The following is a 25,281-nucleotide window of genomic DNA, read 5'->3' on the forward strand; positions in this document are numbered from 1 at the left end:
AAGGGAGCATAGGTTACAACAATGTACCACTACAATTTTCCTGGGAACTGGGTTGAAGGAGGCATAGCCAATGGGCAGCTTCATTCCTTTCACTTGGACCCCTCTACCCTTTAATTCCTTTATTCTGAAAGGATTTTCTTTCAAAATTCCTTGATTTATATTGATAATTAGCCCAATACAAATAGGGGAACAAAAGGCAAGGAGAAAAGGAGGAATTCTTCAGCATGTACAAGTGACCTTTCTTGGCTGTGTTTCCAGCCCAAATGAGAAATGAAGCAGTGCTGTGTCTAGGTTGGGATTGAAGTGAATGCATTCGGAAAGTACTGATCACTATCATTAAGTTTAAAGGCATTTATGAAAGAAAGGGACAAGGAACAGACAAAAGGGCGAAGAAAGTCAACTAGAAAGGAGGGCTCATTTCAGTGAGTGAATTAGAGTTCTGGCCCAGGTATGGCTGTGATAAGGGCCATTTGTGCTGCAGCGAGGGCGAAAACCTGACTGGAGGAGTGCGAACATGGAGCTGTAGAAAAGAGTGACTTGGATTTGGGAACAATATGTTCAACTATTTGCAGGAAGGAAAGTGGATTTTAGTTTGCAAGGACAAAAAGCAATCAGTCAATGTGAATTTTTTTTTAGAAGGGGTAATGGCGACAGATTTGAAAAGAGGGAGCCAGTACCTGAGATGCCGTAATGTTTTACAATATTAGTTGTTCTGGGAGCCGGGAAGTGAAGGTCAGTGGGATTAGGGTTGAGGATAGGAGGTGGGTCTCCTGAATAAAGGTGAGCTTGGCAAGGACAGTTGGGAAGGTAGGTGAGAAACTAGAATGAGGCTTAGGTTAGCTAGGCTAGGGAAGAAAAGAGGGAGGGTGGGATGCAGATAACGTCGCTAAAGATATGGTCTCAATCAAAACAGTCATGTTTGCTTGCTCAAGGAAGGGTCACTTAAAGGAACCATACATCTGTTGGGGTTGAGGTGGTAACTAATATGAACAATTGAGGCATAATTTGCAATACTCTGCTGTGCGATTGGTGCACCCTTTAAATCAGCACGGATTGAACATTATGCCCTCTTGCTGGAAGCTCAAAATGCTTCAGTTGATTTAGCCATTTCTTTTTTAAAAAAAGTTTTGGTTGAGTGTCTGATTTTGGAGTTGTTCAATTGTTCAGAAAACTCAAGCAATCCCATACATCTGCTTGATCACTTCAATAGCTGGAGGTATTCCATTGCTCAAAAACAAAACAGATACCCCATAACTGCAGAAGCAAATTCATATCTTCAACTTTAAAAGTTTACATACCAGCATTCAATAAAATCTTCCATACTACACTCTACATTCAGACAAGATTCCAGGCTTTTGCCATCAGGTGGTGTTCAGATTAGTCAACCCTACAGATTTGGATTCTCCGAATTGGCCAAGATTCCATTGTGAGATTGGGGGAGCCACAAGTACAAATCCACAAATTAATGTGTCAAAGCACCTCTTCATTAGCTTGCTGTTAACAAATAAAGCCCAAAAGAATGACTTTTCAAAATATGACCTCAGCTTTATGAAACGTGTAGGAAGCCATTGGGTGGCATTTGCTACATTGTGTTTAATGACTTGCAACTCACTCAAATGAATTTGCTGTGTTGCCATCCTGCAAGTTGCTATAAGGGGGAAGAACCAACAAGCTACAAAGTTCATTCAGCACAGAAATATCCTGCCAGGTAGCGAAAGATAGCAAAAAGTTTTACGACTAAAACATATGTTAGCACCATAAAAGCATCAGAGAGACTTGAACCCTTGAAACAGTAGTTAGGTCATGATACAAAGAGAGACGAGTTATCTTCACTGATGCCCTCCCAGTCAAAAAGATTTAAATCCATCATACAAATCCTATGATAATATGAAAACCACTTTCAATTAAGCATTTCTGTGGGAAATCTTGAAAGATCAATTGGACAAACCCAATTTAAGAATATTTCTGGAGCTTTAAATTAGAATTCTAATCTTGAAGACAGACTAACTGGTCAGACTGAATGTAGTATTTCAGTTGATCTATGAAGTGCTTAAGCTTTGCACGTTAAGTTTTAGGAATTAGAGAGCACATTTGGAAGGTTGGCATGCAAGAGGCAAGTACAAGGAGATATAAAAGGGAAGAGTTAGAATGGCCCATCAGCTACAACAAGTTACACCGAATTAACCCCAATTTAAACATTTAACTGGGAGCTATATTGAAGTTTTCACTAATTTGGTCAAAAGGCTGTGCTTTGCCTTCATGTCAGCAAAAAATTACCTTTAAATGATGAAAAGCAGCTTATTTACTACATATATGAATAAAAATACCATAAAATTTAAATCCTTTTGACCATAAAATTTAAGTCCTTTTGACCTATAATGACCAACATGAAGGAAGTAATCACTTTAAGAGCATAACCTGGCAATAAAAATATAAAACTTGTCACAAAACGACACTGTTCCGACTAATGACTTTTTTTCTCTCAATGTTAAGCTACTGTATGCCACTACAAGGATTTTATCCATACAAAAAGTGAACAACTTTATGGAGTTGAGGCAACAGGAAGTTCATAACATGGGTAAAATGATACTCCTGGGGTCTGGATGGTTCAAATTAGCGTATATGCCCTCCACTGCTGCTAGATTTATAAACTAAGCAACTTAAATCAGAAAATTAAAAAAGGTTAAATTAAATTTAGAACATCTGAAACGAGAACAAATGGTTAAGAGTAAATTGAATTGGACAGAAGAACCGAAGCATGAGAGGTAAATTTTAAAAGTCGGAAAGGAGGTTAAAACAGAGACAGGTTAGATTTGCCAGGTTAAGAAGAGTAATATGTGCAGAAGGAAACCATGTAGCAGGCTGTTACTCTGAAAAGAAAATGAAGCTGGGAAGAAACATTGGAGCCATACTATGATTAAGATAAATTTCAAAAATAATGTGCAAAAGAAAAAGAAATTCACAAAAATGGGAAGGACTAAATATTTCAACGCTGTGAGAAAATTTGAAGCAAATTGCCATGTAAGTGAAAAAGAAGTGTTCAAATCTGATGGGAATCTAGTAGAGTAAAATGGAACGTAGGCGATTACATGTACAGTGAGCAATTCCCTGCACCACCTTTATACTACAGAGTGAGCAATGTTAGCCCCTTAAAAGCCAGACTAATCATCCATCTCAGCAAGGAGCAGTTCAAACCAATAGGAATGACCCAGTTGATTGGGGAGCTGTTCGAGGCTTGTTCAGAACACAGCCTACACCAACAGTTAGCTCATTTTCACTTATGGATATTAAAATTGACCTAATTATTCTGGAATGCCAAAGGCTACAACTTGACCGAGATAAAGGTCTCCACACAGATAATGCTACCTTGAAAAACTAACATAAGGAAATAGATATGAAGAATCCAAGTTTTATTCAGGAAAGGTAATCAACAGAAACTGCATTTTTTCTATTTATGATTTATAAAATTTGCAGCTTAAGGCAAAAATCATCACTAACAATTTAGTGAAAAAGCCTTTAATAAAGTTCAAGTGAAGAAGAACTCCAGTCCCATGATCTAGAACACACTGATCGAGAGGTTGTTGGAGGCAGGTTCAATTGTGGCTTTCAAATAACCTAAAGGGTGGGGGGGAGAAACACAGAGCTACAGGGGGGAGAGAGTTAGCTAAATTGCTTTTGCAGAGCCAACCGACTCAAATCGCCAAGTGGTCTCTTGTGCTGCAATCATTGTGATTTTATTTAAAACATGAAATGAGAGAAAAAAAAGAGACCGAAAAGGGAAATAGCCAGCAATTCAAATGAAGCAAAATGCCACTGGTGCAAGCAGCCTGCGGCAGGAAAATATGTGTTGTAGGTAACTGATACATGAAAAAAATCAAAACTTACTGCATAAATTACAATAAGTGGAAAATCCACTTTTAAAGTTTACTCCAAGTAACCAGATAGCCATCAATTATTTAATTCAAATCAATGGGCCATTTATTTTTTAGGTTCAACCAGTGAAAGATAGATTAGAGACTTGGTGGAACAACTGCTTTTTTCCCCCCTGAAAAAAATGTTTACTTGAGAGGGTGAAGTGTTCCAGTACAAATTTTCTCCAGCCTGAAGGGTGTTTTCAGATTATTTATTGCCCTCGACACAACCAACTCTAACCTAAGTTGGAAATGAAAAATGGTACATGAATTGTCTCCAGGTTAAAATAATTGCCAGCCTTACCAAAACAGGAAATGGTACATAAAAGCTCAAATAAAACTGGCTAAAATCATTTAAGTCACATGCCTAGTGATGAGTACATTGAGCTATTTACATGATACTGTATTTGCATTGTTGTATGATTGTTATTACCATATGTATCAGTTAATTGATTTAGTTAATAGCCTTTAAAACTATTTGTATGCATAACTGTGTGTTAAGACTAAATGCAATCTAATTTAGAATAGTCATAATGCAATGTACCTTGGTTGTGTCTATTATTTTGCAACACAGGAAACAATAGGTATCTGTCCATTGAAAAAAATTGTAGGAAAGTTTTATATATTAGTACCAGGAGAAGTTAGTAGTTGAAGTCTCAGATAGCGATAATGGAGTAATACAAAAAGGGGAAAGCTATTTTCCTGCTAGTCTCATGGTTAAGTAATCTACAGCACAAATTGAGAAACAATTACACACACTTTCTACCTTTCAATTGAAGATGGTGAGAACGTGGTGATAAGCTTGCATCAGACAAAAGCATGATTGTATGTGTTTAATTGGTATGCCATCTTTGATGAAGGAAGACTTCGGATGAAGTGCAAATTCAGTTGTGATATTGGGCCAGATTTTGTGGTTAGCAGCAAAGCCACATCACTCACTGTTGACCTTGAAAGTGGCCCATTAAGATCTAGTGACCTTTGGTGTGGATTTCCCCTTCCCTGACATCAGTTTGAATCTGGTGCCAAGTCAAAGTGATCTCCAGGTGTTCTACAACAGTGATGCCGTCAAGCTGGGTAAGCAGCCAAACACCAAGAATTTAGACGGGAAAAAAAAACTGGTTCCTGCCCTTGTCACCCACCTCCCAGCCCCTCATGAAGTTGCTCAGCAGTAATTAGCACAGTGTAAAAAGGCAAGTTTGTCAGTTCAGGGGGTTTCTAATGGATCCGAGTCTGCACCACACCATGGGGGAAGTATACAAATCACAACAACTTTTGGATTTCCATGTTTAACTGCGTGCATGCAGTGGACTCCAGACATTGCTGTCAGTTTGAATAATGATGGTGAATGCTGACAGTTCTACTATCATATTGTTGCAAAATCAGGAGGCAAAGTACTTAAAATTACACATTAGGCTGCAAGTTTGAGAACACAAGAAAGAAAGAATTTAAAACTAAGCACAAACAAGGGGAGTGGAGTGTGACCACCTTCAAGCAAACAGAAGGGATTGAAAATCTGCTCAAGGAGCCTGAATCTCAAAACTGCTAAAGATGTCACAATCAATGTTTATATATGGTTATCTACAACAATATAAAATCCTTCTGAAAGCAGATAATGGTTACCTTGCTGTATTGGCTACAATGCTTGTGTAGTAATCCTGGAACATGAAATGCTGTTTGTAGTGACCAAGTTGATAATTGTATCATTGTATTAATGGACATGGTCAAATAAAAACTAAGTAGTGCATCAGTTCAAATCCCAAGTATAACAGTAACAGGTGTTCACTGCAACATGATACCATTATCATTACATAGGGCAGACTTCAGAATTACTATGTTGAGTGTTGGGCTATGATGACTAAAGCTCAATACTACAGAATTGACTACTTGCAAATTTAATTCAATTAAAGAAACCAAAGATGAAATTTTATATCAGAAAGTTAGTTTATGAGAAGCAAACATGTTCAGATATAAGTGGCACAGCCCTCTTTGCCTGTGAGGCGGTTACATTTTGTCACCCTCTACACAAGATCAAATTCTTCTTACCAGTATACAATGCAACATACTATTTCTAGTCTCTAAGGGGCTATCCATAAGGAGGCTTACGAAGCAAATATTCCTCTGCTTAAGTTCATTGTGATACCCAACTTCACTTCCTGGGCTCATCTTAGTGGATATTAACTGTTCTCTCTCCTCAGGTACTGCCCCCTTCAAATTTGCTGAAAATCATCTGCAAGGCTTTTCTTCCTGATCCTGCACCACAAGCTCTGGCGTACTCCAAGGATCTATCCATGGGCCCCCTCCAGCTTCTCATTCACATGTTGCCACTGGGCAACATAATCCAAAAAACCAGTGTTCAGTTTCCACATGTTGACTATTGACACCCAGTTCTGCCTCATTGCCACCTCTTGAACTTTGAGGTCCGATTTGTCAGGCTGCTCATCTGGCATCCAATATTGAACGGACAGTAATTTCCTTGAACCTTTATTGGTCCCTGCCATTGACTTCATCCTTCTGTAGCAAGTGTGAGGTTGAGCCAGACTGTTCACAACCTTGGTGTCAAATATTAGGCTGAGATGAGCTTCCAACCGTGTATCCATACCATTAAGACTGCCGAGTTCCACTTCCATAACAATGCCCAACTTCACCCTTGCCTCAGCTCATCAACTGCTGATACCCTTATCCCATTACATCTAGACTCGACTATTCCAAAACACTCCTGGTCTCCTGCATTCTATCCTCCATAAACTTGAAGTCATCCAAAACTCTGCTGCCTGTGTCTAACTCTCACCAAGTCTTACTCACCCTTCACTCCTGTGCTTGCTGACCTATATTAGCATTGCTTAACCAGCAGCCAAATTTTAAAAACACTCTCCTGGCTTTCAAATCTCCCCATTGTCTCACCTCTTTAATATCCTCCAGCCACATAACCCTTAGATCTCATTGTTCCTCCAAGGTTTCAAACATCCCAATTAGTTGTTGCAATATTGGTGGCCTGCCTTCAGATACTAAAGGCTCTAATTTCTGGTATTCTCTTCCTAAACACTTCTTTCCCTCCTTTAAGACATCCCTTAAAACCTCTGATCAAACTTTCGGTCATCTGCCCTAATCTTGTGTGGCTTAGTGTCAAATTTTGTCTTTGAATGCTCCTGTGGGGGTGTTCTGGCACAGTAGGTAACCTCTACCTCTGATCCAGAAGCACTGGGTTAAAGTCCCACTCCAGGACTTGATGGCCAAGGAAGGAGCATTCACAACACAGCCAAACAGGTTGAATATCAACTTGGAAATCCTTCCAACATAGACTAAAGGCAGGTGACAAGAGCAAGATGGATTTCTGGTCAGTCACGCGATAGGAAAAAAATTGCAGCCTCTACCATCATTACCCATAATTCCAGGCTACAAACGTGTAAAAGTTTATGTTGTCACAGCAACTCTGAAAATGGGCGGGGGGAGGTGCTGCGGTGTTGTCCACTGGCTGGCTTAATTGGTAAGATTGCTGGTGTGGATCAGGAATTTGTCTCCTTGTCCTAACTGTGGTGGATGTTGTGGCACTGTAGGTCAGACCTCTCTTTGGGCAACAAACTCAAGAAGAATATTCCCATGAAGCACTTTGGGATATCATTTTAAAAGGTGGATAGCTGAGGAAAGGGTAGGGTCACCAGAGATGTATAAGGTGTGTGGACGCAGGGTTCTTGAGTACTTTGTCTTCACAAAGAGGAATGATGCAGGCATTCTAGTTAAACAGGAGAATTGTGGAATATTAGGTACAATAAGCATAATGAGAGGGCAAGTACTGGAGGTACTGTCACATTGAAGGTGGATAATCACCACAGCTGGATGGATTGTATCCCAGGCTGTTAAAAGAAGTCAGGGAAGAAATAGTAAATATTTCGAATCATTTTTCAATCTTCATTAGATACAGGCAAGGTACCAGAGGATTGGAGGTCTGTGAATGTTTTACCATTATTTAAAAAGGATGTGAGGGATAAGCCAAATAATTATAGACCAGGCAGTCTGACAGGCGGAGGGCAAATTATCTGGTCTCAACTGATTCTAATAAACTCTGGCACAAAGGAATGGATCAATCAGGGATATAGTCAGCATGGTTTTATTAAGGGAAGGTAGTGTCTTACTTCCTCAAAATTAGTAAGGAGGACAAATGAGGAGGATAGTGCAGTGGATGTTGTCTACATGGATTTTAGCATGGTATCTGACAAGGTCCCACCTGGTCAAAAAATAAAAGCCCATAGGATACAGGGAAAGGTGGATGCAAAATTGGCTCAGCGACAGGAAACAAAAGGTAATGGTAGATGGATGTTTTTGTGATGGATAGTGGTTTCCAATGGCATTCTACAAGACTGTGTTGGGTCACTTGCTGTTTGTTATATATATTAATGATTTGGACTTAAATGATTAGAAATTTGCAGATGACAAAAATTAGCTGTATAGTTGATTGTGAAGAGGATAGCTGTCAACTCCAGAATGATAATGGTTTGGTTGAGTGGGCAGTGGCAAATGGAATTCAATCAAGAGAAATGAGGTAACGCATTTGAGGGCAGCAAACAAAGCTAAGGAATACACAAACAGAAGGATATTGATAGGGATAGAAGACAGACTTTGGAGTGCATGTCCACAGGTCCATGAAGGTGGTCAAGAAAGCATGTGCAATGCTTTCCTTTATTGGACAAGGTACAGAATACCAAAGCAGAGATATAATGCTGGAACTGTATAAAAAAAATCTACCTAGGTTTGAGCTGGAATTGTGTACCATTTGGATCACATTACAGGAAGGACAATTGCTCTGCAGTGAATATAGAAAAAATTTACAAGAATGTTACCAAGGCTTGAAAATTGCAGCTATGAGGAAGGATTGGATAGGCTAGGAAAAGAGCAAAATACAGCAGATACTGGAAATCTGAAAAAACAAAAATTGCTGGAAAAACTCAGGTCTGACAGCATCTGTGGAGAGGAGTTAACATGGAGTCCAGATGACCCTTCTTCAGAACAGTTCTGAAGAGTCATCTGGACTTGAAACTTTAACTCTCTCCACAGATACTGTCAGACCTGCTGAGTTTTTCCAGCAATTTTTTTTGTTTTGGATAGGCTAGGGTTGTTTTTCTTAGAACAGATGAGGCTGAGGGGTGACTTAATTCAGGTGGACAAGAAAGCAGAGGTCAATTACCAAGGGGCATAGGTTTATGGTGATTGGTGTAAGGATTAGAGGGGACATGATGAAAAACAATCACCTGGAGGGTGGTGGAAATCTGGAATTTGCTAGCTTGTTTGATGGAGGCAGAAACTCTCAACTCATCTGAAAAAGGTACTTGCATCTGCACCTAAAGGGCTGTAAACTACAAGGTGACAGACTGGGTGCTGGAAGGTGGGATTAGAATGGGTGGCTAGTTTTTTTAAAAAAAATTCAGCTGGTGCAGAGGCCAAATGGCCTCTTTCAGTGCTGTAACTTTTCTATGGCTCTATGGTAGGTGCTATGAATATAAGTTGTTGTTGATGCAAGTCAAATCTCTTCCAGGAATCAAAAGAAGTCCTGGAAACAAATTTAAATAACTTGTTCTTTATCAGAAAATCAAACAATGATCGTTACAACAGCCAGTAAAAATCGCAATTCAGCAAACTACAAGAGCTCCCCACTTACCATTTATACTTTAATGCATTTAAATTTAAAATGACAGAACAGAACACTTGGCAGAGTGTAAAGCACTCACTGCAATGAATTTTTTTTTAAAGATTCCATTCAATAGAATCCAATCAAAAATGCAAATTACTGACATTGAAAATTAATATTCAAATAGTTAAACACAAAAGGCATACATATCTTTCTATCTTTCTCCAGCATCCATACAAGAGTTCAGATTAGAAATAGTATCTGTGAAATTCACAGGAATTGTGGGTACTGACCAAAAAACAAACTTACACATTTGATCTCTAGAAAGAGCAATCAACAGAAAAAAAATTGCAGATGAAGAGCCAAGCTCTCTACTTGGTTTCAACAGATGTCATCCAATAGGAGAGAAAATGATATAACTCCTATCAAATATGCAATTATTCTGGATAGGAACAGAACAGAAGCTTACTGTTCTAGTATTTGTGATATTACTCCATAACTCCACAGAGCGTCATGCCTTCTATAAGAACTGATGCAAGTCGGGAATCATTCAATGAACCCACAAGACTAACTAAAACCCCATGTGGAAAGTTTATTTTTCTAAGCAATTTAAACAGGAACAGGCACACTTAAAAATTAGATATACTTGTAGCTAAAAATTGGTTGATGTATCCAACAAGGGTTGAAATGGTACTTTTTCATTATATGGATATTCAATTTCAGTCTGTAAAATTTACCAAAGTATAGAAAGTTGCTAATGCACAAATTAGAATGGAAATACATACATGCAAGTGTAACAGAGCTTTCAATATTTTTAACAGTTACCATTATACATACAACTACTAATCTCCAGTTAAACCAGTTAGATGTTAATTCATAGAATAGTTGCCATTTATTATGGTTATGGTATTTCACAATACAACCACTTGCATCATTTCTTTCAGCTAACTTTTTAACTCTGTAAAACTAGAACTGAAAAAGTTTAAGGTGAGCTAATTTCATGTCTAGTTGTTTTCCTCCTCCTTTGCTGTTTAAAAAGTGCAGCACTTAGTAGCTGATTTGATTTTTTTCCCTCTTCTTGTAGCTAATATCCTTGGTGCGTAATATTTACCAAAGCTGGAATATCACATTTGTTATATTATCCTGCCGTCCATTTTGAAAATCTTCAAAAATAAGAGTTAAAGAAACATAACTAAGGGTGTCTCCGTTATATATACACTTATACAGCAGTCATCCCCCTCTGCACAAACTACCTTCTGCCAGGAAGGCAGAATACACTACCACCAGTAAGAGGTAATGTTACTAATTTGTACTTCTGTTGCAGAACTTCACACCAAGGAGTACATACTGAGAAAAAGTGGGTCAAGCATATTCTGCCTGAGTTTTAAATTCTAATGAGTAGAAAATGGGGGCTGTGTTAATTTCCATGCCAGAAGGCAATGTGACCCTTGTAACACACCATTGACTAACAATCCACTGAAATAAAACGGTGAAGTTAGGACTTAAACCAAAGCAATACACAAGAGTGGGACTAAAGCAACCCTGTAGGGAACTGCAAGTTATCAATGGTAGCCTGCACCTTTATAGTACCCTTAACATTAAAAAAATCTCAAAACATTTCAAGAGCTTGGGAGCCTGAATGGACATGGGAACAGGTACCTTTATACACTTTTTCTTCAAAAGAACGTATGCCTAATGTAAATTGTAGTTGCCAAATACTTGTTGTGTAATTTACAACACAAGAAATAATAAAGCTAGCTTTGGTGGTTATGTAATTTCATAACTCAATCCAAAGACTAAATGATTTAATCTGAACAAAATGGGATACAGATTACAAGACTCAAAAGACTAATAATTACATGAAATGGTTAAGCCTCACTCTTATAGTTCTCACATTGCTATAGTGAAACCGGGAATAGCTAAGGCTAGACATTACTTCAGCTGGACAATTTGGAGTCCTGCTGTTCTCTAATGGAAAAGGTTCAAGTTCTACATACCTGCAACTATAGAATGGAGTGTACTGGACAATTATTCACTGGCCTGAGCAAAGACAAATACTGTACACCAAGAGTAGATTATGACCATTGCAAAAGCATCAAACAATGTTAAGTGTTGGCCACACCACACAAATTTGGCAGAATAGAGTACCTTGAAATACTGCAACCTTATCCTATTTCCTGTAACATGAAAAGGCTGGAGCATTGTAAACAAAACCTCAAATGAAATCCAATTTGTTCAGAAGTGGTTATTGAATGCAACTTAGGATAGGAATATAGCTTTCCAATAGACTCAATAGCAGGCACAACCCACACATACTTAAATACATCTGTAAACCACACATTTAGGGTTTGACCCCAATTTGAATTTTGAGAAAAGTCATCTAACACTAAAGTTGACCTTGGCACTGATTTTAATTATTCATTGCACCTTTACCAAAGCACTCCCAGCTCAGTGAGGGAAAATTATTCCACAGAGCATGTGCCTTCCTAAAAGAATATAAGAAAGTAAGTAAGTGTGAATCTTGGTCATCACTACCAGCAAGCTATGACAGAAAAACTAATTTACACACTTAAAGCAGTGCTCACAAGATAGTTATAAGGAATGGGAATCTGTTCTCCCTTCCATTACTAATGAGTCAACTTTGGCACCCTACCTTTGCCCAGTTTGCAGCTAACTCAGCATAGACAAGGAATCAAAAGGACCTCCCTGGTTTAGGTAGCTCAACCATCAAGAAAGCAGAATTTGAAGTTTTCTTTGTTTTGGGGTGAGGGAAGAAGGGAGAAAGAGAAAAGCAGCATGAGGTTCATATTTTAGACAAGCTGAATATTTTATTTTTTCTTTAAAGGTGAAAGCACTAAATGACCTACAAAAAAAGTAGATTGAAAAGAATTCTTGAAGTACATAGGTACTTTATTCAAAAAAGTGTCTCTTCAGCCACCATCCAGCACTTCTTGTCAATCCCAGTTCACAGATGACAATCCTCAGTAGTTTGGCAAGAGGAGCTAGAAGCATTAAAAATGAAGTTGGGAGCTTTGATCATCTTGCATTTGGCTCATCATGTTGCAGTATTGGTCCATGTCCATACTAAGTATTGCAGCTGTGGCAGTTGAAATTACAGTCATGATTTAAAAAGAGAAATCAAACCAGTATGAATTGTTAAGTCCGCCGACATCTTTTTCGTTGGCAAGCTTCAGCGTCTACTGAGGAACTGTAGAAATCACTGCCTGATGTGCTGCATGCAGCCTCTTTGCCACTGTCTTCATGATTCATAGAGAGGACCCAACCCAATCGATTGCGGAGCATGCGTTTCAGACCTGGGGGTAGGGGAAGAACCTCCAATTTGTCATTGTGATCAGGTAATAGCTGTCGGAGCCGTAGGCAGCAGAGATATTGGAGAGAGGTCGGAGAGAAGCAGGATCTAATCACTTTCATACTGCTCCTAGCTGCGGTTGAGCAAACCATTGGAAAGAACTTCTTGTTTTGCAGCTTGGTAGCTGCAACTCCTTTGGAAGGGGAAAAAAAAACCACTTGTTAATGCCAGCTTGTTAATGGCATACCATTACTAGCATTTCACAATACAGGTATTTTGCACTATTGCAAAAATCATATCATTCAAATTTCTGCTCAAATATCAGTACAGTATAAATGGTTTTGCCAGATCAGCTGGCTGTCAGGAAGAAACAAGCGCTTAAAATTAATAAATATGGCCACTTTTAGAATTTTCTCCTAAATGTATAGTTATTTTTCAGTAACCCATAATTTCTACTTTCAAGATTTAACAGAATAGAATCAAAAACTTAAGTTAGAAAAATATTTCAATGTCAATTCGTTTAAATTACAAGATAATCAAGCAAGGGCAAACATTTACTGCTTAAAATTGTTATTTCTATAATACATAGTAAGAAGCAGAATTCTATGGAAAATAAAGAATTACACCATACCCTGTACACAAGTCTAAAAGTTCTGCAGGTGTAAGTAGTTTACATCAGCGGTGACATTGGTACTTCACACAATTTTCATTATATATTTAATTATTAAATGAAATTCGAAGCTGTTCCTTTGGTTGACAGCAGGTCTTCAGTGATGCAAGTATAATTATAGCTGCAAGTGTATCTAAGCTAAGCCACTAGATGCCAATTCATTAGAAAATCCTGGTGGTCATTTGGAATGCATATCTCTTAGATCACATTACTGTAGAAAGCTCAAGAGCACTGAAATACCAATTTGACATTTATGGAATCCTAGTTTACATTTACAGAATATTACTGGAGTACATTTGCAGCTTTGTTTTCCAAAAATATTTTGAACCTTCCAAACATCTTAACATCTTGTAATTGCAACGCTATTTTAAATAAAATATTCTCTTATAGTTCAGTTTACAACAGTCAGTCAGCATCCAACCTGCTGGTGATCAACAGGCAACCACGAAAGTTAAATGAAGTTTATTAACATTTCAATTCAGGACCACAGGCAAGATAAAATGCCCACTATATAAAACTAGACCATACCTATGCATTTTCTATTTTTGAAAAATGTCAGGGTGCCATGCCAGGTATCCAAGTGAACGCCTATGATGGAGCCTTGTCCAAATCTTGTTGAGAAGTGAATCTTGGCACCTTTGTGATGTAGCACACCTACAACAAATGAATTGTAGAATTAAAAAGTTATAACACAAGATGACTACACTAGTACATGTGACAGATCATTGTGTAAGGATATCCAAATAAAGTAGCTTTGGTATTTAAAATATAATGAACTCTGATGGAAATTAGGAGGTGGGGGTGCGTGGGAGAGAGAGATAATTGGATTAAAAGCCAGCTGGTCTAGAGGCTGATGTATAGAAGAAAAGTGGGTGCGAAATGTTAATTAGGTAAACATAGGGAAGTTCCAAGGTGAAGTGTAAAAAGGTGGAAAATTTACATTAAAATAAGCCAAAAGAATGGGTGAAATATTACACCTAGCCAGAAGAAGCAAAACTAAGTGGTTATTTTTTCCCCAAAGCTTACTATTAGAATTGGTGCTATGAAAGGGTTTTATTGTTGAAAGAGGTAAAGTTCAAAAAACTTAGTGACACAATGAGAATTTGCATTCAGAGGAAAACATGTATAAAAGAGAGAATGTTGTTGGTAAAAGGGGGATTCTAAGATCTAAAGCCTCCAGCCTATAAAACCTCAAGCTGCTGTCTGCAAGAACCCAGAGTTGAAAGAAACTTATTTTGAATGCAACTGTCCAGACTGTGCTTTGCCAGGGATCTGTTTTACTGTTGCCTTAACAGGGCTGTAACTGGGAATCAGATTAGTTAGGGGATTTTTACAATATTAAATGTTGAGTTTTATAAAAAAAACGAGATTCAATAGTCTTATTATAACCGAATTCATCTCAAAATCAATTTTTGCAATTTGCAAGTTATGACAGTTGTTTCAAGTTTCCCTCTGGGATTTGAACAGCTCAGCATTTACCATCAGCTGTGTCATAATAAAGGGATGGTTTCTTGGCCAAGTCCAAAGTGTGCGAGTTCAAAGATTTTGTTTTACATGTGAATCCTTTTCTTAAAGCTACTTAAAAAAATTACATTAATAATAGAAATCAAGGTACATAAAACATTTTTGCACTGAACCAATCCTGTTTGCACAGAATTCTAGTATGCATACAAGAACCATTTCATTTTGTTTTCCCAATTTCTCCCCAGTTTTTGTGGCTTGTATTTCTTCAGGTCCAGGCATCATCTTATTCAACTTGATATTCAGAAAGATTTATTCAAGCATTGCTAACAGCTCTTCAAAGTATAATCAGTGCTCTGCAGTGGGGGAAAGCAGTCCCTCCTGCAGCTATGGAAGTGGGCTGGAGAGAGTAGACAGGTTTGAGAGAATGTTTATACTATGGCCAATGCTTTATTTTAAAAAATTATTCGTTCATGGGGTGTGGGCATCACTGGCTAGGCCAGCATTTATTACTCATCCCTAAATGCCCTTGTTCAGGGAGCATTTAAGAGTCAACCACATTGCTGTTGGTCTGGAGTAACATGTAGGCCAGACCAGACAAGGACTGTAGATTTTCTTCCCTAAAGGGCATTACAATGGTTTCGTGGTCAGACTTTTAACTCCGGATTTTTATTTAATTCAAATTTCACTATCTGGTGGGATTCGAACCCGAGTCCCCAGAGCATTACCCTGGGTCCCTGGAACGCTAATCCAGTGACAATACCACTATGCCAACACCTCCCCACATATACCATATATAACCCATTCAGCTTTAAAAAAAAAAAAGGGGGGCTGGTATTCTCCGTTTGAAAAATAACTGAAGACGAGGAGAAAAAGTATTTTAAAATTATTTCACAACAGTAGTACCTGTGTAGGAGAGACCCCAACTATTTTCATCCTTTCCCAGTAAGCTGCAGAAGGTATGGCGAAATTTGTCCAGTTTGACATCAGTTGTTCCAATTCCTACCATCTAAATGCAATACACAAAAAAAGACAGGACAAGTACATCAGGTTGCAAAAAGATAAAGAATTTGGTCAGCATGGCTAATGGTGATGCCATGAATTATATGAAAAAGGCTGTAACCATTAGTGACTGTTACAGTTCTCTCGCTTGCACGTTTCATTATTAGAAATCATTAAGCAAGGCATATTATGTCAATATTTGGACTTAATACTGCCCAAAAGGTTATTAGATTAAGATAACATTGAGTACAAGGTCGGACCATCTTCAGTTACAAAGATTGTATTTAAGCTCAAAGGTAGTCCGTCAGTCAGTAATTGAACCTGACAGCCAGACTCCTGCGCTGTGGTAAAACTCTCTCTAGTCAGTTCATAATTTAACCATTGTTTAGAATAATTTTAAATATTAATTTGGACGGATCCTCAGCTTTGGGATCAAATGGTTGAATTATTTTGTTTGACCAAATCTGCATTGCTGGGTTGCCAAAGACCTTTAAAGGATTCAGTCTCCACTTCAGTTCTGATCAGTCTCAAATGTTACCCATCTTATCTTTTTTCAGATGTCAATAGATCTACTGTACGACACAGTCCCCACCACTTAGTGAGCTATAATTTCAAAATGGTCAAAAAGCATCAAATTGTATCGATTGCCACTTAAGATCTTTGAGCATCATCTATTTCATAGAGAGGCAAAAGTGGACATTGGTCCGCTGGAAAATGACACTGGAGAAGTAGTAGCGGGGAACAAAGAAATGGCGGAGGACCTGAATAGGTACTTTGCTTCAGTCTTCACAGTGGAAGACATGAGTGACATCCCCAAAGGTCAAGAGAGTTGGTGGGGCAGAGGTGAGAATGTTGGCCATTACCAAGGAGAAGTTGCTAGGAAAACTGAAAGGTCTGAAGGTGAATAAATCATCTGGCCCAGATGGATTACACCCCAGAGTTTTGAAGGAGATAGTGGAGGCATTAGTGGTGATCTTTCAGGGATCACTGGAGTCAGGGAGGGTCCCAGAGGACTGGAAAAATCGCTAATGTAACCCTGCTGTTTAAGAAGGGAGTGAGGCAAAAGACGGGAAATTACAGGCCGATTAGCCTGACCTTGGTCGCTGGTAAGATTTTAGAGTCCATTATTAAGGATGAGATTTCAGAATACTTGGAAGTGCATGGTAAAATTGGGCAAAGTCAGCATGGTTTCATCAAGGGGAGGTCATGCCTGACAAATCTGTTAGAATTCTTTGAGGAGGTAACGAGTAGGTTAGACAAAGGAGAGCCAATGGATGTTATCTACTTGGACTTCCAGAAGGCCTTTGACAAGGTGCCGCACAGGAGGCTGCTCAGTAAGATAAGAGCCCATGGGTTACCATGGATAGAAGTTTGGCTGTCTGGCAGGAGGCAGAGAGAGGAGATAAGGAGGTCCTTCTCAGGATGGCGGCCGGTGACTAGTGGAGTTCTGCAGGGGTCAATGTTGGGACCACACCTTTTCACTTTATACATTAATGATCTAGATGAGGGAACTGAGGGCATCCTGGCTAAGTTTGCAGATGATACAAAGATAGTTGGAGGGACAGGTAGTATTGAGGAGGTGGGGAGGCTGCAGAAGGATTTGGACAGGTTAGGAGAATGGGCAAAGAAGTGGCAGATGAAATACAACGTGGGGAAGTGTGAGGTCATGCACTTTGGTAGGAAGAAGAGGCATGGACTATTTTCTAAACGGGGAGAGAATTCAGAAATCTGGAGTGTAAAGGGATTTGGGAGTCCTGGTCCAGGATTCTCTTAAGGTTAACTTGCAGGTTGAGTCGGTAGTTAGGAAGGCAAATGCAATGTTGGCATTTATTTCGAGCGGACTAGAATATAAAAGCAGGGATGTGCTGCTGAGGCTTTATAAGGCTCTGGTCAGACCACATTTAGAATATTGTGAGCAATTTTGGGCCCTGTATCTCAGGAAGGGCGTGCTGGCCCTGGAGAGGGTCCAGAGGAGGTTCACAAGAATGATCCCAGGAATGAAAGGCTTAACATAAGAGGAACGTTTGAGGACTCTGGGTCTATACTCGAGGGAATTTAGAAGGATGAGGGGGGATCTGATTGAAACTTACAGAATACTGAAAGGCCTGGATAGAGTGGACGTGGGGAAGATGTTTCCATTAGTAGGAGAGACTAGGACCCGAGGGCACAGCCTCAGCGTAAAGGGAAGACCTTTTAGAACAGAGATGAGGAGAAACTTCTTTAGCCAAAGAGTAGTGAATCTATGGAATTCATTGCCACAGAAGGCTGTGGAGGCCAGGTCATTGAATGTATTTAAGACCGAGATAGATAGGTTCTTGATTGGTAAGAGGATCAAAGGTTACAGGGAGAAGGCAGGAGAATGGAATTGAGAAACTTATCAGCCATGATTGAATGGCGGAGCAGACTTGATGGGCTGAATGGCCTAATTTCTGCTCCTATGTCTTACGGTAAATTCCCGTGTATACTTAAAGAACTCTAATAGGTAGCCAGTTACAATTCACATTATTCAGCACTGACTGCATTAACATGTTTAATAAATAACAAGCATTGCCTGATAGTCCACTTACCTACATGCACTTAATCCCCTCCATTTGCTGTGGGGTGACAGCTTCAATCATGATTGACTAGTCTTGTTCACTAGAACTAGCAGTACTTCTTTAAGCTAACTCACTCACTAATTGGTGGGGACTGTAGAATTTTTTTTATTTCATTCACTTGCTGACATCCTTGTAAGATGAAAGGAAGAACTGGCACAGTCCCAAACAAAACACGATTAAAAAAGCCAGTGAGTAAACTTTTTGGGTCAGACTGCAATTAGAGCTTTTAAAGATCATCCCATTCTAGTCCCATAGGAATAGTGGAGAAGAAGACATATAGATAATATTTTGATTACTGTCTTCTGTAATAACATAGGAAATGGTGTTCCAGCAGGAACTGTGTTAATGAAGGATTGATAACTGTAATAAGAACTTCCCTAAAGCATTGTTCAAAAAGGCTTTAGTTCAAAAAGAAATCAAAATATAGCATTACAAAAGTATCAACTCAGCATTAGCGATTAAGTGAAGACGACAGAATGAACATGAATATGTACAAAACCAGTTACCAAGTTCTTGATCCCAGCTTTTAATCACATACAAAAAAGGAAAAGCAAACAGCATTTAGTACTGCACTATACAGAGCAACATTCCTTAGAGGTCATCACCTTGCCAGAAAAGGGCAGTGTGTAAATCAAACCTCAATTACCATGTGATAATGTAATTCCTGTCTGCATCTTTGATAAGTTTTACTGTACTTACCATGTCTGTACCATATACAGGGGATGTCATTTTTATTTCCCAGAAGTGTTGACCTTCGCTCATTTCTTTGTCCCCACGAATGGCTGCAGTTCCACAACTGTAATCCATGTGGAAATTTACTTCTCTGTTCTCGCAGCTCAGCAATGTAGCAGAGGACTTGGTAGAATCATCCCACATCCATTCAAAATCTGCAGGAAGGAGTTTTAGTAAATTACCATTACCACCACCAGTCATGTTTTATTGATTTTAACATTTATTACTGGAAGATAAAGAGCAGTTGGCACTATTACAGATAAACTGAAGCAAACTTATAAAAAGGCACACATGTATTCTAAGATGTTTAGGGCAGAGCAGGAAAGAACATTTTTGAATTCTCTTCAAATTAGCACCCAATTACAGAATATTTTCTGTAATCATCTGTTGATCAATTTGGAAAAACTGCAGCGGTTGCAACCCAACTACTGGACCATCAAGTGAATGTTACTCAGTCACTACTGTAAAGCCAAAGACAGAGCACATCAACTTCTCCTGTCCATTCCATGACAGCTGAAGTCGACAAAAAGAAAAAAACTGAACACTCACCAACACTAATATGGATCAACTAGGTACATGGAAGTGATTTAAAATAAAACAAAAAATGCTGAAAAAAACTCAGGTCTGGCAGTACCTGTGGAGGGAGAAACAGTAATGTTTTGAGTCCAATAGGACTCCTCTTTGGGAGTGATTTGATGGCTATAGACGTGCATAGTTCAGATTTCTGCCATAATGGACATTAGAACTCGGATTAAATTTCATCTTAAACATAGTCAGTTATTCTTCTCCATTTAGTCTATTTGAGGGCAGGTCCAGCAGTTAAAGTCAAAAATCATAATGATGCCAGGAGACTCCAAATTGGTAAAAGGCGCAAGCCATACCGAAACACCAGCTGCTGCAACCTCAATTTGGCTAAGTTGACTTGCATCTCAATTAATATTAACTTGACTAAGGTGAGATTGCCACTGGCACAATCAGAAATAGTTACTGCAAATTTATCAATTTGTCACAGATCTGATGGCTGATTTTTCAAAAGCCCCGATTTATAGAATGAAAAATTCTGATGCTGTAACTCTGGAAGAACAGTGATAAAGCACCAGGATTAAACATTCCACATGATACTTATACATTCCCTATGCACTTATTAACAGCTAGAAGCTTGAAGTGCTACCAAATCCCTTGAAAGTAAAGGCAATTTTTATTCATTCTTACATTCATCCTCCTCGCCACAGTGACAGTCCTTCATGCGATGGAAACTACGCATACTACCACAATATCGGGTGTCACTTTGGCTTACACAGTCACAGTATGACTCCCCTGTCACAGGTAATGCTGTTGGGATCGATGATGGCAAATGGAATTCTGATTCAGAATCGGAGTCGCTGTGCTTTAAGAGATTAAAATAAAAGCCACATGAAAAAACATTGTATATTTCTTGAACGGTCTCACAACACAAAATTTTGTTACTGTCCTATGAGCAGCTTTTCCAGCAAGAATTCCTCATTTTGCAACAGCAAGATTTAATCAATGATAGAGCTGCAAAGGTTAATATTCTTTTTAAATCTCCATAACTAGGTAAAATTGAAAACTGCCCCATATTTGATTGTTTCTGTCCAACAAACTGGTGAGGTTTGTAAATAAGCAGCAAAACCAAGATTAGTGAGAATTGATTTTTTTCTGCTAGGAAAATGCTTGTGAAAGCTGCCAGAAACAAGACTTCACAGCTTTGCAATGAAAACAAAACTACACTTCCTCCAGGCACTGCTACAAAAAGGAGCAACAGCTTCACCTCTGAGGGAATATTTGGTCAGCTCTCATCAGCTGCAAAGGAATATAGTCTAGGCTTACCCAACCTGGGAACTAATGATATAGAAGAAATCAAAAAACTCTGGTGTAAAAATTACTTAAAAAACGCAGCATGGATTGTATAAAACCATGTTAACATCATACCATTGTCACAGTGGATAATTATCATGCATCTGGGCAATGTCCAATACATTACAGAAAAATCACAGAAATTTGAGATTTGTCGAGATCATAGAAATACAGTGAAAATTACTTAGCAATAATATAACAAAATACTGCAACTGCTGGAAGCCTGAGATAAAAAACAGAAAATGTTGCGAATACTCAGCACATTAGATAGTATCTGTTCCTTGCCACAGACGCTGCCTGACTTGAGTATTCCCAGCATTTTGTTTTTATTTAGCAAAAAATAGTTTGTGGTGGGTTTTGGAGAGCTTCAATTTCATGAAATATTCACATTTAATAGTGCAGAATCCAGAATATCAATGATAATATAAAATCGTTTACTATCACTCAATTTCTAATCAAAACAAAAATTGCTATACTAGTTTCAACTGAATCAAGAAACTGAAGTTATGGCTTACAGTACAGGTTTGAGCCAGAAACTGCCTTATAATTAGGTATCAAGTCAAATGCATTTGAAATTACATTCCAAAATAATCAAATGTGCATCTATAGGAAGATGTTAGAAAAACTGTTCTAGATTTATCAGTGTTATAGGGCGTTGGTTACAGTTCGATAGGCCTGAAGAAGTCTTGAGTCTTTAATTCTCAGAAATATACAGGGTATAAAGGGTACAAGCTAGTTGTTTCCATGCTTGCTGGTACACGTGACTCTACTCAACCGACCCAGAGGTGTGGCTCATGTGCATTTTCACTGTGGACAGTACTATACTCAGTCCCACATTATTTCTACATATGTGCCAGACCTTTATACTACACCTCCACCCACTTTATCCAATTCATTAAGTGATTGTTTACGTGTCTCCTACATTGTTCTCTCAGATATTTACATTATTATCCCATCCCCCTCCAAGTCCTTGAATTCAAAAATTCAGGTGGTCTCGGGGGGCCTTACAAATCTTGTCCGCACTACTGATGGGGGAGTGACAGGCTCCGTTGCTGCTGTTTCTTCCTCTAGATTGAGGTTGGGGCATAGGGCTTGTTTTCATCCTTTCTTCCATTCATGTTGAACTGCACTTAGTCGGTTCAGCTATTTTGCTAGTTGGTGGTTGCTAGTTTCTTGTGGGGTGGACGAATATTGCACTCGTCTTATCGTGTTCCATCATGGTGTGGGTTGTTGCGATGTCTGTGGAAGTTTACGTTTCAAAAACTGAACCCACATTCCCACTTGTTTCACAATTTCACTCAATTTGAGCCCTCTCTTTCCAATTGCTTTGAGCTTATGAATCTTTTCATTCAACTCAGCAACTACACTTGTAAGCGGAGATGTCTTTGTTTCAAAGTTACCTGCAGAATTCTGACAACTTCAACTGGGCATTAAGTTCTGTTCAGGATCTTTATTCCAAGGCCACTGCCTGCTCCTTAGACTTTAATTCACTTAGATCCTAAATCTGTTTTGTAGAATTTTTCTTTTCTGCTTTCAAAATCTGGATTTGCTCTTCCATAATGCAAATCACCCTTTATATTCAAATTGGACTGAAGATCAGTAGTTCAGTTTTGGTTGTTAATTCTGCTTTCAAGAAATTGCTCCGATTCATCAGCAGTTCTCTCCCCCCCCCGTTCCAGGCATTTTTCACGATGCTTACTGGAGACTGATGTTTGAAGTTCAAGTTTTAATTGAAGATCCATCCTTGAATTTGTTTCTACAAAGATCATATAAGTGTTAAGTCCTCTATTCATGTGTTCTACTTTGAGAGTGACATTTCAGTTTTCATTTTTCCTTTACAAACTCATCTTTTGTACATAAAAGCTGGTTCTCTATGCTGATGGGTTTTTTCTTTTCAGGGCATAATTCCTCTGTGCTATCCTTCAACCTCATTCTGTAATTGCACTTCTGCCAATTGTTTGACATTCATGCTGAGAAGTTTTACTTGCTCTTGTCATTCTAGCTTCCCTAACTTCTCATCTCATATCTCTGGAAAAGTAACATTTTCTTCCAAATGTCCAACCATTTTCTTCAGCTCTGTAGCCTTTGTATCTCTTGGCTTCCTCCTGGAATATTTAACATTCCCAAGTATGTCTTAAAAGATTTAATAGCTGAGCACTTGGAAAACAGTGGCAGAATCGGACAGAGTAATTTATGAATTTATGAAAGGGAAATCATGCTTGACAAATCTACTGGAATTTTGAGGATGTAACTAGTAGAGTTGAGGGGGAGCCAGTGGATGTGGTTTATTTGGACTTTCAGAAGGCTTTCGACAAAGTCCCACATAAGAGATTGGTGTGTAAAATTAAAGTGCATGGGATTGGGGGTAGTGTATTGAGATGGATAGAAAACTGGTTGGCAGACAGGAAACAAGGAGTAAGGATAAACAGGTCTTTTTCCGAATGGCAAGCAGTGACTAGTGGGTTATTGCAGAGATTGGTGCTGGGCCCCCAGTTATTCACCATATATATTAATGATTTAAATGAGGGAATTAAATGTAATATCTCCAAATTTGCAGATGACACAAAGCTGGGTGGGAGGGTGAGCTGTGAGGAGGATGAGCGATGCTTGTATGATTTGGACAAGCTGAGTGAGTGGGCAAATGCATGGAAGATGCAGTATAATGTGGATAAATGTGAGTTTATCCATTTTGGTAGCAAAAACAGGAAGGCAGATTATCTGAATGGCTATAAATTGAGAGAGGGGAATGTGCAACGAAACCTGGGTGTCCTTGTACACCAGTCGCTGAAGGTAAGTATGCAGGTGCAGCAGGCGGTAAAGAAGGTAAATGGTATGTTGGCCTTCATAGCCAGAGGAATAGAGTACAGGAACAGGGATGTCTTGCTGCAATTGTACAGGGCCTTGGTGAGACCACACCTGGAATATTGTGTGCAGTTTTGGTCTCCTTATCCGAAGGAAGACGTACTTGCTATATAGAGGGAGTACAGTGAAGATTTACCTGACTGATTCCTGGGATGGCGGGACTGACAGATGAGGAGAGATTGAGTCGATTAGGATTATATTCGCTGGAGTTCAGAAGAATGGGGGTGGTGGGTAGATCTCAAAGAAACCTATAAAATTCTAACAGGACTAGACAGGGTAGATGCAGGAAGGATGTTCCCGATGGTGGGAGGAGTCCAGAACCAGTCTGAGGGTATGGGGTAGACCATTGAGGACTGAGATAACGAGAAATTTCTTCACCCAGAAAGTGGTGAGCCTGTAGAATTTGTTACCACAGGAAGTAGTTGAGACCAAAACATTGTACGTTTTCAAGGAGTTAGATATAGCTCTTGGGGCGAAAGGGATCAAAGGGTATGGGGAGAAAGCGGGAACAGGCTATTGGAGTTGGATGATCAGCCACGATCATAATGAATGGCGGAGCAGGCTTGAAGGGCCGAATGGCCTGCTCCATGTTTCCACACTGATGAGATGAAATTCATTTTGCTTCACTTTGTAATTTTCCGGAGGAAAAAAGTACTTTGACCTGAAGGATCCTTGTCGTGTCTGAAGGTCCTTTAGCAGGTTCTCCTGTCTTTTGCAAAGTTCAAATGACAAGAAAAATAAAGTTGAAAGTAACTCAAGTCTATTCTGTTGTTCAAGATGGTCTTTACTCCTTCATGCTGATGAAAGGTTTTGTACTGTTTTGAGTTTGATCTTGACAGACAGTTAACTGCTCTTTCAACCATTTGTTTTCTTGTTCAGCTCTTGCCTTCTCATGTTTATATATTCTCAACTCCTACTTTGATTTGTCAACAATGGAATTCAGAGTTGTTCTTTCCTCCTGGCACCTCTGTCACACCTCAAATGCTTGCTCAGATCTCAAACAATCTGGTTCACTGAAAGCTTTAGTTTAGAGTTTTTCAAAGCAATATACTCAGCTTGAATCTTATGTTTCAAATCTCCCAGTTCAGCTTTGATATGAACATTTTTCTTTTACAGGGTTTGTTTATTTTGAATTCCATCAGATAGCTTGCCTTCATTCAGTTAGCTGCACACATTCACACTGACACCTACTTTTGCAATTCAGGTAATGTGTCAGGGTTTTCAAAAATATATATTTTTGG

General features: G+C 38.9%; 1 protein-coding gene across 3 annotated transcripts in view; it reads right to left on the bottom strand.

The window, feature by feature from the left end:
* Positions 1-10,108: 10,108 nt before the first annotated feature.
* Positions 10,109-25,281, bottom strand: part of LOC121288566 (SPRY domain-containing SOCS box protein 3-like) — a 30,300-nt gene continuing 15,127 nt past the window's right edge. For 2 of the 3 annotated variants that reach the window (XM_041207165.1, XM_041207166.1), the window contains exons 3-7: positions 20,516-20,690; positions 19,271-19,458; positions 15,879-15,981; positions 14,040-14,165; positions 10,109-13,034 (exon numbers count right to left, since the gene is read on the bottom strand). In XM_041207165.1, coding sequence (XP_041063099.1) covers positions 12,688-13,034; positions 14,040-14,165; positions 15,879-15,981; positions 19,271-19,458; positions 20,516-20,690 — 939 coding nt within the window. In that variant the 3' untranslated portion in view covers positions 10,109-12,687. The remainder of the gene's footprint in view (positions 13,035-14,039; positions 14,166-15,878; positions 15,982-19,270; positions 19,459-20,515; positions 20,691-25,281) is intronic. The other variant, XM_041207167.1, reaches the window with a different exon arrangement.

This window comes from Carcharodon carcharias, chromosome 15 (genome assembly GCF_017639515.1).
Source record: "Carcharodon carcharias isolate sCarCar2 chromosome 15, sCarCar2.pri, whole genome shotgun sequence".
Lineage (NCBI taxonomy): Eukaryota > Metazoa > Chordata > Chondrichthyes > Lamniformes > Lamnidae > Carcharodon > Carcharodon carcharias.